The 13,773-nt window shown below is 40.7% G+C and overlaps 1 protein-coding gene across 10 annotated transcripts in view; it reads left to right on the top strand.

Moving 5' to 3' along the window:
- The window catches only part of ARHGEF28 (Rho guanine nucleotide exchange factor 28), a 339,437-nt gene that overhangs the window by 125,337 nt on the left and 200,327 nt on the right, over positions 1-13,773 (top strand). For all 10 annotated transcript variants that reach the window (XR_014838058.1, XR_014838057.1, XM_085013806.1 and 7 more), the window contains exons 3-4: positions 10,367-10,514; positions 13,221-13,514. Coding sequence is in view for 8 of the 10 variants with exons in the window: in XM_085013806.1 (XP_084869932.1) it covers positions 10,367-10,514; positions 13,221-13,514 (442 nt within the window). In the remaining 2 variants the exon portion in view is untranslated. The remainder of the gene's footprint in view (positions 1-10,366; positions 10,515-13,220; positions 13,515-13,773) is intronic.

The raw sequence follows: 13,773 nt of genomic DNA on the forward strand, positions 1-13,773 counted from the left end.
TACAGAACATGTATAATCCCTTGTCTGCATGGTAGATCCTCAGATATTTGCAATGATGACTATATACCCATGAGTCTTTTCTCCTTTGGCAAAACAGTCCCAGTTCCTTCAATTGTTCCTTGTGTGACAGCATGGTTTCTCTGTCCCTCCAGCATCCTTGTCATTTTCCCCTGAGCATGTTATCACTTTTGTCTATATTTAAAGTATCCCATGGCTCAGATATGTCTGACAGGTATAGGGAAGAGCTGGCCATAACCATTCTTAATGAAGTTACTAGATTTTCTTCAATGCAGAATTGGGCAGAATTAGCATTTTTGGATAGCTATCTCTTGCTTAATTAATTATTGACTAAAATCCCCACTGATATCCGTTTTGCTTCCATTCTTTTTCATCGGTTTTTACAGATGATTTTTTTTGGAACCGAATGCAGGACATTTATTCCTCAAGAAATATTGGTTGGAGTTCTCTGGTGGTGCAGCAGATTAAGGATCCAGAATTGTCACTGCTGTGGCTCATGTTGCAGCGGTGGTGTGAGTTCGATCCCTGGCCCCAGAACTTCTACATGCCACAGGCGTTGCCAAAGAAACCAAAAATGTTGGGATAATAGAAGAGTAGAGGTTATACTTTAAGTGTTTTTATGTCCAATCCAGTGTGTCACCATCAATGATCTATGTGAAGTATCAGATATTTGTTTTTAATTTCTAGGAGTTCTGTGTTTTTAAGGAATCTGTAAGTTAGTGATTTTAAAAAGAAGTAAGCTAAGCAGCTTTTTAAAGCTTGCCTCTGGTCTTGTGAGGAATCTGGAGTCATTTACTGACCTCTGTCATGAATTGTTTTTTTACTCAATTCAGCTGTGTTACAAAAACAAAGACTATTTCAATTCTATAGTGATGAATCATTCCATCAAGTGTGAAAGTCATCAAGAAATTTTTTATGTTTGTGTCTATGTGTAACTGAGTTTAATGCAGAGGTTTGGACAATGGACGCCTTTTAAATAAATATCACTATATACATTTAATTTGTGGTAATTCTTTTTGATTAGTAGTCTTGGCAATCATGTAATTCAGATGTTTTATGTCCTTGTCAGTTTCGTCTGCTCATTCTATCAGCTATTGAGAGAAGCTTGCTACAGTTTCCCTTGTGATTATAGATTTGTCTGTTTCTCCTTTTTGGATTCATTAATTCTTCTTTATATACTTTGAAGTTATGTTATTAGGTACATACATATTAGGTAGACTTAATATTGTATCATGTTGTTTAACTGACATTTTATGATGAAAGTTTCCTTTTTCTGTAGTAGTATGTCTTGGTTTAAAAACTACTTTGATATTTTGGCTATACTAGGTTTCTTTTGGTTAGTGTTGCATAGTATATCTTTTTACTTAACCTTTCTGCATTATTTTTAAAGTGTGTCTCTTGTAAGCAGCATATAGATATTGTAACTGTTCTTGAATTTCTATACCTGTCTTGGTATTGCATTTGGATCAGTTAGTCTGTTTACTTTTGATATGATTACTGATGTAGTTGAATTTATATCTATAGCTCTCTATTTGATGTACATTTTATGTTCTTAATTTCTCCTGTCTTATGATTTATTTATTTTATATTTCATTTTTTACTTTATAACTTGTTAGCTGTACCTTCTTTTACTATTCTATTAGTGGTTACCTTCAACTTATAACATGTATATTTATTATTATAATAAGTTATTACTTTTAACACTTTTCTAAAACTATTAGATACTCTTAATTCTACTTCTCTTTTACATAAGTAGTCAGACATTGTAGTTGTACAAATATTTTAAATCCGATGACATTATAATTATTATTTCGTACATTAGATATTAGTTATATATACACACTTCACTGTGCCTCATTGCCTCTTGCATTTTCATGTTTCTGTTTGAGATCACTTTTTTCTTTTGCTGAATAAATGCTATTTTACTATTTGTTTTAGTGATGGCCTGCTGGCGGTGAATTCCCTCAGTGTATGTCTTGAGTGTTTAATTTCAGCTTCATTTTTAAGACTAGTTTTGTTAGGTATAGAATTTTAGGTCATCAGTTATTTTCTTTCATTGTTTTAAGGATAGCATCCCATTGGAATTCTCTTGTGGCACAGCAGGTAAGGATCCGACATTGTCACTGCAGCAGCTTGGGTCACTGCTGTGGTGTGGGTTCAGTCCCTGGCCTGAAAGCTTTCACATGCTGTGAGGGTGGCCAAAAGAAAAAAAAAAGATAAAATCTCATTGTGTTCTGGCTTCCATGATTTCTTGGAGTGGTTCTGCCCTTTCTAAAGTTTTTTTTTTTTAATTTTATTCTCATTAGTTTTCTGATACCTTTAAGGATATTATTTCTAATCTCTCAGTCTTTATTTTCTTGTTATTATCAGTGGGAATGTTGGCCTAGTATGCTGTATTTCATCCTGTCTGGAAAAGAAAGCCATTCTTACCCCAAAGGAAATTTTTTTTTTTTGTCTTTTTGCCTTTTCTAGGGCCGCTTCTGTGGCATATGGAGGTTCCCAGGCTAGGGGTCTAATCGGAGCTATTGCCCCCGGCCTACACCACAGCCACAGCAATGTGGGATCCGAGCCACGTCTGTGACTACACCACAGCTCACAGCAATGCCGGCTCCTTAACCCACTGAGCAAGGCCAGGGATCAAACCTGCAACCTCATGGTTCCTAGTCGGATTCGTTAACCACTGTGCCATGATGGGAACTCCCCCAAAGGATATTTCTGAAGAAATGTCTTATAACTCTTTTAGCTCATTTTGGTTTACCTTCCTTAAAAAATGACATTCCGGGATAAGCAGTGAGATCCTGCTGTGTAGCACTGGGAACTATATCTAGTCACTTAGGATGGAGCATGATAATGTGAGAAAAAAGAATCTATACATGTATGTGTAGCTGGGTCACCTTGCTGTACAGTAGAAAATTGACAGAACACTGTAAACCAGCTATAATGAAAAAAAAATCATTATATATAAAAAAAATGACATTCTGATGTTTCCTCCTGGATCTAGCCAATTTATATTCAGTTGGACTTTGTTGACTTAGTTTTTGTTTGGATAATAAATTTGAATGTCTTGATATTTTACACTATTCAAAGGATGCTTAAATCAGTAGTTCTTAACCTTTTTGAATCATATGCTCCTTGTATCCTCTGAGGAATCTCTGCTTAAAAGACAGATACTCTCCCCAGATAAATGCTTAAAACTGTGCGTTTATCTTTATGGAGATGAAAGAACATTTCTCTGACCTCCCCTGCCCTCTCTACCCCACGTCTACCCATGGATTTCTGGATGAGACTCCTTTTATTCAGTAAATAAAATAAATGTTAAGTGTAAAGGTGTAGATAAGTTGATTAATACTTGAACACTTTCTGTTTGTATAGTCACATGCTGGGGAGAAAAGAGTGCTGGACCTGGAAAAGGAATGTGGATTTGATTTGTGTCTCTGCCACACCCTGGACCTGATGGTGTCAGTGTTTTCATTTATAAAATAACAATCATGGTGATGCTTCCCAGACATCATTGTAGGAATAAGATGAGAAAATACACAAGAAAGCACTTTATATATGTTGATTTCTGTTCACATAAAAGATAATATATGTGTGCATATAGATACGCATTTATATATAATATGAGCATGCAATATATAGGAAGTAATTTTTGTATTTTCAGACTTTGTTTTAAAGAAATACTTCAGTTGAATGCATTAATTGGAAGTGAAAGATTTTTGTGCCCACAGCACTGTCTTTGGAATTTTGCTTGAGGAAGGTAAAGGTAACATAACTTGCAGGTTGGGGCAGAGATTGGGAAGCCCAAGACTGTTAATCTGGCTTTGGGATCCTGCTGTTGCTGGTACTAACGACTACCTGTCCTTTTATTCACTTATCTATGACATGGGACCATGTATCATTTTAAAATTCATATTTCAAGGAATTTACAACTTCAACACATGGAGTTCTGCAGAAAAATCTCTGGGTAGAATTACTTTTCTTTTGGTACTGGAAAGAGGACAGTTTTCAAATATTAAAAACAAAGAAATTAGATGATTTGATAGTTCACTTTGAGTGTTATGTATGATAATGGTTTTAATGGCGGGTAAAAGGAAACATTCATTATAATATTTAATATGTCAATTAAAACTTAACTTCATTGTGCTTCTATCAGAAATGATACCACATAAAGGCTGTGTCTATCACTAGAATACCTTAGAAAACAGAACAGTCTTACTCCTATATGAAATGGTAACAATTATCAATAAAATCAGTAGTTCCCATCATGACTTAGTGGTTAACGAACCTGACTAGTATCCATGAGGACACTGGTTCTATGTGGGCTTTGCTCAGTGGGTTAAGGATCTGACGTTGCCATGAGCTGTGGTGTAGGTTGCAAACGTGGCTCGGATCCCACATTGCAGTGGCTGTGGTGTAGGCTGGCAGCTGCAGATCTGATTCCACCCCTAGCTGGGAAACTTCCATATACCACTGCCAGTGCAGCCCTGAAAAGATAGGTAAATAAATAAATAAATAAATAAATAAATAAATAGTATTTATTAAATTCCCATTTTTGTTTGTTACCATAAAAGCAAAGTTCATAACATTTTTTGAATCTTTGGATACATTTGAGAATGCGATGAAAACCATAAAGCTTTCCTTAGAAAGTTGGACACACAGGCTAAACCGTTTTGCTAACCCTTGTTAGAGGTTTCCAGAGCATCCCAAACCCTATGGACTTTTCCCGTGGCCCCAGATTAAGAAACCTCACTAGAAAGCTGCACACTTTGTTGACATTGTCATCATTTGAAATTATAGTATTTGCTTATTGCCTAGTCATGCCAGGTGTTTTAGGAACCAGATGGTTATGATTGTTGTCCAGCAAATGATACTGTCATTAACAAAGTGTATATAGATCCCTTGTCTAAGGAGGGTAAGAGAGAAGTTGTCTATGGAGGGTGAGAGAGAAGAAAGGGAGAGAGGGAGGGAGAACATTAGTGCAAGAATACTCAGTGCTCGGGATAATATAGCCACCAATTATTAAGGGAATTGGAGCCCTCGAATCAGAGACCATTATAGATTAATGAAAAAATATTTAGAATGTACACGTCAGTGTCAATGTCCATTTCCATCTTAATTACCATTGAAAGAGGAGTCAGGGGAGTTGGATGAAATAGTTTAAGGCGGCAAAAACATTTAATATGTTTTGGTTCTTTGAAAAGAAGTCCATAGTTGTCAGCATTTCAACAGAAGGCTTGGTCTTTGAGAATTATTGAGGAGTTTTACAAGTAGAATTTCTCTAGGGGGAATACTTGAGTGTACAAAATGTTGGTTTAATTTTCTTGACTTTTTTGTTTGTGCTTATATTGAGAAATATTTAGTGTGATTATATTAAGTTTTTGTACCTAAGATTTGTTATTTTTGTTTTCCACGTTACCTGGCCTTAAGTAGTTTTACAGGAGTATTTGAGTGGTTTTGATTTGGGCATGAGAAGGTAATAGGTGATATACCTTCACTCCTAAGAGGAGGAAGGGAATGATTTTGATATTGCTTTAAATTGGTTCATTTGGGAAAGTGAAAATTTTGACCTGCCTAAACCAAGGTGAATTTAAATGTAAATAGAAGAGGCAATTCCAACTAGAATTCTTTAAAATTTAATATGGCCACTAACAATACTGGCACCATTTAGGCTTTGATAAAAGTAGGCAATAAATTTCAGTGGCAGTGGAAAAAATATGAACTAAATCAATGAGGAAGTGCTTATTATCTATTAGGAAATAATAAAAAAGTTTTGTCAAAGTTGGGATAAAAATGATACTCCCGGGATCTTGAGGTTCCTGTTGTGGCTCAGCATTCACGAACCTGACAAGTATCCCTGAGGATGCGGATTCGATCCCTGGCCTTACTCAGTGGGTTAAGGGTCTGGCGTTGCCATGAGCTATGTTATAGGTTGAAGACATGGCTCGGATCTGGCATTTTTTGTGGCTGTGGCTGGCAACTGCAGCTCCGATTCGACCCCTAGCCTGGGAACTTCCATAGGTGTGGCCCTAAAAAGCAAAAAAAAAAAAAAAAAAAAAAAGATACTTTTGACATGGTGGTGATGAAATTTGATACATTTTTGAAAATCTGTCTCACAATTTGTGAGAATTGTGCCCATTCTTGGCTTCATTTCTGGAATTGTATTCTAAAAAGTAATTGAAAGCATTACAAACAATGTACATGAATATTTATTTTAGTATTTATATGTAATGTTAAAAAGCTAGAGATATCCTTAATGTACAACAATAGAGGAGCAATTAGTAAATTATGGGACAACAAACACTTGATGGAATGCAGTCAAAATGGTGCCAACAGTTGCAACAACATGGAAAATACTTCTGAGAGAAGAGAAGAGAGGAGGGAGCAGGCATATGTTTGCTTGTGCCATGAGTATAGCTGGGTAACAATTAGCTGTGTGTTGAACAAAGACTGAGAGGAAACAGGAAAAATAAAAAAGGTTGGTAAATTAGGGTGGTATCAGGATCGATGAAGTTTAGGTATCTTTAATTGCTATTATTTTGTTCCATAATGAAAAATTCAAGACTGTTTCATAATTTTACGTACTTATGGATTATGTTCAATATTGAATGAACTGGGAATTGAACTATTTGGTGTGAAGAATGTTGTTCCCCCTCATAGATAGCTATTGTTCCAAAATGATTTATTGAGTAGTTCATTCTTTCCCCACAGATTTGAAATGCCACCTTTATTATTACATAACCTCCATGGCAGGGGTGAGTTCTAATCCCTGTCCCTGCAGCTCAAACATTATTCTCTTTCACAAAACTTTTGTTTTTAGTCTTGTATATTTATTCTTCCAGATGAATTTTTTTTTTTTTTTTTGGTAATTTTAGGGCTGCACCCAAGGCACATGGAGGTTCCCAGGCTAGGGGTCTACTCGAAGCTGTAGCCGCTGACCTACACCACAGCCACAGCAACGCAGGATCTGAGCCATATCTGCGACCTACACCACAGCTCACAGCAATGCCGGATCCTTAATCCACTGAGCAAGGACAGGGACCGAATCAACTTCCTCATGGATACCAGTCGGGTTCGTTAACCACTGAGCCACAATAGTAACTCCCAGATGAATTTTAGAATAACCTTGTTGAATTCATTTGACAAATTTAGTTTGGGTTTTGATTAGTATATTAAACCTATAGATTAATTTGGGAAGGTAATTTTTCCTGTTATGCTTCTCATTGTTTCCAGAAGTTCTGTGAAATGACGGAGTGGTTTTTAAATGGGAATATGGTGAACTGACAGAAAGGTGATAACACATCTTTATTTTTTCTGCACAGAAGCAGAGTGGTTCTGATACTGATGCCAACAGTCACTTAGGCAAGTTTAGAGTTTTCAATTGCCTAAAACAGTCTGCAGTTGAATCCAGATGGGGGAAGTGATGGACGCACACTGGAGTTCTGTAAATTGGAATTTAACATTGCCATTAATAAAATTAGTGGCCTTTTAAGAGGAGTAGGAGTAGATTTTGAGTGGCCGCAATGAGTGGAAAGTCCTCAATCTTAGTCAGGAATTGTCACCTGTGGCTGACTGTTTATGATGTACTTATTCCTCAGCACATTTGCAGAATCCCGTTCCTCCTGCTTGCCTCCTTTGTAGCTTTATCCAAATCTCCTTTGAGCTTTGTCTTTTCTGAGTGGAAATGCTCTTGTTCTTTCATAAGCATATTTTCTTTCCCTGTCTTCCTCTTCTGCCACCTACCCCTCCACCCCCTTCTATCTCATTGGGTCTCTTTGTTCATTTCTGTACCACTCCTTCCCTCCTTCTCCCATAATATGTGTCACATCTTTCTGATCTCTTTGTGATTAGCAAATGAAAGTCTCCTTTGATTGCTTATTTAGTTGTTGTTGTTTTGTTTTGTTTTTTAGGGCTGCACCTGCAGCATATGGAGGTTCCCAGGCTAGGGGTCAAATTGGAGCTATTGCTGGCAGCCTACTCCAGAGCTCATAGCAACACCAGATCCAAGCTGCATCTGTGACCTACACCACAGCTCATGACAGTGCTGGATCCTTAACCCACTGAGTGAGGGACTGAACCCGCATCCTCAAGGATCCTAGTCGGGTTCGTTAACTGTTAAGCCACGTAGGGAACTCCCTTATTGCTGAATATTATTTTTGAGCTAGGACATCTCAGCAGCTCTCTTTCATGGCCATGTCTTATTTCTGACCTGTTGTTGTCTTTTTTGAGCAATGTGGAGCATGGTATGGTCTTGAAAAGGAGGTATAATTGAATTGTAAAAAACTGTATTGTTTTGACAAGATCCTACTGTACAGCACAGGGAACTATATTCAATATCCTGAGATAAAACATAATGGAAAAGAATTTTTTAAAAAGAATGTGTGTGTATGTATATATATGTGTATAACTGAATCACATTGCTGTATAGCAGAAATTAACACAACGTGGTAGATCAACTATACTTCGATAAAAAAATAAAAATCACTAAAAAGAAAAACTGTACTGGTTTGGGTTGTAGTGCATTGGAAAGAGTGGAAATTAAACTCTTTCATAAGTCATCGTCCTGGTTCATCTATCCAAATAAAAAAGTAATATGATCCTTGTTTTGAATAAAGATTAGATATCCTTGTGATCTGTGAAGAGCTTTGATCTGTTTATACAATTTATTTTCTAACAACAACAAAAAAAGAGAATCACCAACAAGTTGGCTCAGATTCTGCCCCTGGATAATTAATAATCTCTTTAAAAACCAGGAACATGATTCTTCCTTTTTTAGGAAATGGAATTTCATCTACGTTTCCCCTCTCTGTCATGTTAGGCATTTATTGCTGTTTTTTGCTTTTCAGATCCTCTTCCTGACCTTTTTTTTTTTTTTGGTGAAGCTATTATGTGATAGATTTTTGGAGGGGCATGTTACTTTCTATTGATTGTGTGTGCGTGCGTATGCCTGTGTGTATGTGCATGCGCACGCACGTGTGCTCACATACTGAGAAAGGACAATTGAAAATGATGAACCAGGGTTTTTTGAGAACCCCACAGTTTGTATTTATTCCTGTTCATGATTCAAGATAATGTTTAATGTGTGTGATGGATTGTAAACCACTAGGAAAACACAGCCTTTTATTTTATTTTAATTTATTTTAAATTAGCTGGAATAACCATGTAGTCTCTGGAAAGAGGCAATCCACACTGACTCTTTTTGGTCCTGATTGGCCTAACTCCATGTCCTGTGGGATAGTGTGCTAATATCCAGCAAAGGCACAGGGATGTTCAGGGGACTGTGGAGACTTTTCCATTTTTCCTCACCCTGTCCGGAGGTGAGGAATTCTCAAGGGGTGGGCTTGTTTTTGTTGGGCAAGCACACCAAAACCCAGATGCTTCTCCAAGCTGAACTCTGGAGGGCCTCCCAAGTGGGCAACCCCTTTCCACCTCCTCGTTTCCATTTCCCTGCCACTCCCTGGGGCGGGGTGGAATGTACCTGCTCCTTGGAGGCCCCCTTTTATTGCTTTTTTGTGTTTGAGGGGAGGGAGTGCCCCAATGCCTTAAAGTCCTCTGGTCCCTCGATGATCTGGTTGTAGGCTGCAGCCCCGATGGAGCCACTCCCACACCACCTGTGATGATCACATACTGGGGTGCGCTGGCCTGCTGCCCACTCCCTCCACATTCCTTCCTCCCTGCCTCAGGGTATGTCTCAGTGACCCAGGGTGGCAACTCCTCTCCCTGAGGCCAGGCTACTTTGTGCCAACTAGATGCTTTCAAGAGAGAGTGTGGCGCCAGACTGAATGAGAAAGAGGGTTGGGAGACCCCTCAGAGAAGGCAAACAGAGGTGGAGGTTGGGCGAGGGCACCGCCAGTGTTGATCACCTAGAGGTATTTATGAGGCCATGTTTGTGAATATTTAAGGTTCTTGCAACCCACTGCGGTCCAGTGGAGGGTAAGGCCATTGCTAAGGATAATTATGTTGACGCTTGACACTATGGGGGTATCCCTGGTGCAGGAAAAAATAAACACAAACGATGATGTTTATCAGGTAGGAATTCAAGCGAAGTAAAACACAACAGAGTATCGTGTTTATACACATCTAGTTAATAAAAAAAGGCTTTCCTATACTCTCCCTTCTTCAAGTTTGAAAACGGCAAACCAACTCTGACACCCCTACTTAAATAGATCAGAAAGCAGCCCCCCTGTCATCTGAAACATTGTTCTTGGGAAGAAGGCTTCGTGCTGTTTGAGTTCGCCCACAGGAAGGGAACATCACAAAGGGCCCTGTTTTGGACCGGGGCCCTTTCAATTGTGGTTTCTTAGAGGCAGGACAAGACATGTGATGATTCCCTGACTTATTCATTTTTCAGGGGCAGATGACAGTCTACGCGAAGTTTGGCAAAAATGTCTATCTTCCTAAAGATGCTGAGTTCTACTTTATTTACAATGGATCTCATCAGAGGCACATTGTGATTGCAGAGCGCACGGCAGATAACGTTCTCCAGTCCAGTGTTCCAGGTGAGGCGCCCTTCCTTATTGTGTAATCGGGAAATCTGTCTGTGAGCATCTTCATGGTGCCGCAAGGCGGGATGGGTATGAGTGAGAACCTATGGTTTTGTGAGAGTGGGTGCGTGTGTGTGTGTGTGTGTGTGTGTGTGTGTGTGTGTAAGGAAGAGCCCTCAACACTGGGTTATCCCATGTCCAAAGCTCTTCCAGCTGTGTCTGGAGCTCCCTGAATAGCCACAACTTAGACTTAACCTACAGGTTTCGGGTGCTGTGGTGGGTGCAGTGCAGAGGAGGAGTCTTGGGGCCACGGCCAGGGACAGCTCAGGCAGATCTGAGATCTTAGACAGTCATCTTCCCTCTCTCTTCCTCCTTCTCCTGTGGTCAGTCCAGCAGCCCCAGGGGCCACCTCTCTCTGCTTTGCTCGCCTGGGCGGCGGGGTTCCTTCCTTGGTGGCCTGTGCATCCAGATGCTTCCTTGCTGGATCTCAGGCTCCAGAATTTTCTCTTCCCATCACCAAACTATTCTCACTCCGGAACATGTAATTCTTCCAGATGTCTTCAAGTACCACGGTGACAGACGACAAAGGAAGATAGCGCATTAATGTGTTACCATGAGCTACCAGCCCTTCTCAGATACTGTTGTTTTGTATTTTCTTTGGGATGTGGGTTGTGCAACTGAGACATCAAGAACTAACCTGAAGGTGTCATTAAGATGCCATTACCTATGGGAAAGGAGGGGTTTTGCTGTTATTCTTGTTTGTTGATTGGTCACTTTTCTTTAACTTTGGGTCTTTCAGGTCCTCTTAAATTTTATCAACTTTTTTTTTTTAGGGCCACACTCGTGGCATATGGAGGTTCCCAGGCTAGGGGTCAAATCAGAGCTGTAGCTGCTGGCTTACGCCACAGAAATGCTGGATCTGAGCCACATCTGCGACCTACACCACAGCTCACAGCAATGCTGGATCCTTAACCCACTGAGCGAGGCCAGGGATCGAACCCGCGTCCTCATGGGTGCTAGTCAGATTTGTTTCTGCTGAGCCTCGATGGGAACTCCCATTTTTTTAATAGGTAAGACTGACCTCATTAAAAAAAAAATCTTTCTAAGTGCTTCTGTAGTATGTCTGCTGCAGATGGAGAAAAGGAAAACTGTAAACCTGCAAACACAGACATAGTGGGGATCGTAGCCATGTACAAAGACCTTTCTGACCTACCTGGGTTTGGTCTTTGAATCAATCTATTGTGCAATTTCTGGAACTTTGGGCAGTTTTAAATACTTCTCTCTCAGGCCTGGTAACTCCCATCCTCATAAAAAAAGGTCAAACCACGTTAGTAATGCAGAGTTACACTGACTGCCAGCCTCCTTTGCCTCTGCCCTTTTGCGTTGGCATTTATGTTGCTGTTTTTTGCTGCATGTAGCTTGGCCCTCTTTTCTTGGTTTTCAGGCCTCTTAGAGAGAAAGAAGAAAAATAATACTGAAAGTGCCCCTCCGAACGTCAAAACTTTGGTCTTTTTCTTTACTTACCTGTATGGGTGAATCTCCTTCCCACTCCTTTCGTGTTAAAGAAAATCTTTTTGATTCTATTGTGATCTGCTTAGAAAGAAGGGCGCCTACCTTGATTTTAACCAATTTCCTGCAGGCAAGTGACCGTTCCTATTTCTGAGTCTTAAAGTTTCCTGGATCCAGCTTTGCCAGGGTCCCTTCCCAAAGTATGTACAACAGATTTCTCTAATCTATACTGGATATGTCTAGTGTGAGGGTGGGGGCTGAATTCTGTGTCTGTACCGCTGGAGCCCTTTAAAGAGGCAATGATGTGAAAACAGCAGTAGTTCTTGTGTGGGAAACCGGGGATGCCCTTATTCTTTGTGACCTGGCAGCAGAGTTTTGGGGGAAAGGCTTTGGAGACTAAGGCAGGGCAAGGATGCTTTACACCCATTAGCCTTTGCCTGAGGGCCCGTAGTGGCTGAATGGGAACCCTTCTTCTGTCCAGCCATGATTATCACAATCACAAAAGTTTTCGGGGAGTAATTTCTAGAAATTCTGCCAAGGACGACATAAAAACGTAGCTGGGTAGGAGTTCTCCGCCCTGGACATAATGAAAGAAGAGTGTGAGGAGGAGGGAGTGGCAGCAGGATGGGGTGACCCCACCATAGCAGAAGTACTGAGAACACCTGCAATACAGAGAAGCCATTCTCAGAGGTGTTGGAGGGGGCAGTGAACAACATATATACTGTTTGTGTTGAGTAATGTTTGCCACCCCCCAATCACATTCAGAAGAACTCTTTGGAAACAGAGTAACTATGTAACCTTCTGGTGCTGCCTTATAAAACTCTCACCTAAATAAAAATACAGACAGGTAGGACTCACAAGGAAATGCTGGTAGAGGAGGCGGAAAAGGGCAAAGGCCTTGAAGACAACACACTTGAATCTGAGGGTTGGGTTGAAGCGCAAGGTGAAGTTATGCCCGAGAACAGTAGTAATGACAGGAGAATGGACACTGAAATGCTCAGCGCTCATAGAGGTTAGTTCGAAAATCAGGAGTCCCTGGAAGAAGATGGGGTCAGCATTGATTCTGGACCCCCAGGCTTGGTAGCATTGAATGCTATGTGGCTGCCTTTCCGTTCGGTCTTGCTCTCCTGGTCTGCTTGGGCTAAGGCTTTGGATACTGGGAAAGTAGCTTCTGCAGACTTGGGGTGAAATGTTCACTGTCTTGTCGTCCAGGCCATGGGCTGCAGGAGACGGTGACGGTGTCCGTGTGCCTCTGCTCGGAGGGTTACTCCCCGGTGACCATGGGCTCCGATGCTGTGACGTATGTGGACAACCTGGCCTGCAGGCTGGCTCGCTTGCTTGTCACCCAAGCCGATCGCCTCACAGCCAGTAGCCATCAGACCTTGCTGACCCCGTTTGCCCTGACGGAGGGGGCGCTGCCTGCTCTGGACGAGGAGCTAGTGCTGGCCCTGACCCATCTGGAGTTGCCAGTTGGATGGACTGTCTTGGGAAATTCTTCACTTGAAGGTGGGTCCTTACCAGAAAATTCAGGCGTCTTCTCTCCATGTCGAGTGAAAAATGTGCAGTACAGTTTGTTGCCGTTTTCTCTGGGTGGGTTTGCCTGCCTGCTTTTGACCCAAGCCTTGTACCAATCAAGCTGGGATCCTGATGTCATGTGCTGCAAATCTCTGGGCTAATTGATGCCATTCTATTCCAGGAGGTGAAGAGCTTTGTCTCAAGGAAGGAAGGACAGTTTCTTTGTGCCAGGCTCTTGAGCCAGCTGCTC

This window comes from Sus scrofa, chromosome 2 (assembly GCF_054392235.1).
Source record: "Sus scrofa isolate SSC_HxYL_T2T_F1_AM1 chromosome 2, Sscrofa_HxYL_maternal_Yorkshire_Landrace_v2.0, whole genome shotgun sequence".
In the NCBI taxonomy this organism is placed as follows: Eukaryota; Metazoa; Chordata; class Mammalia; order Artiodactyla; family Suidae; genus Sus; species Sus scrofa.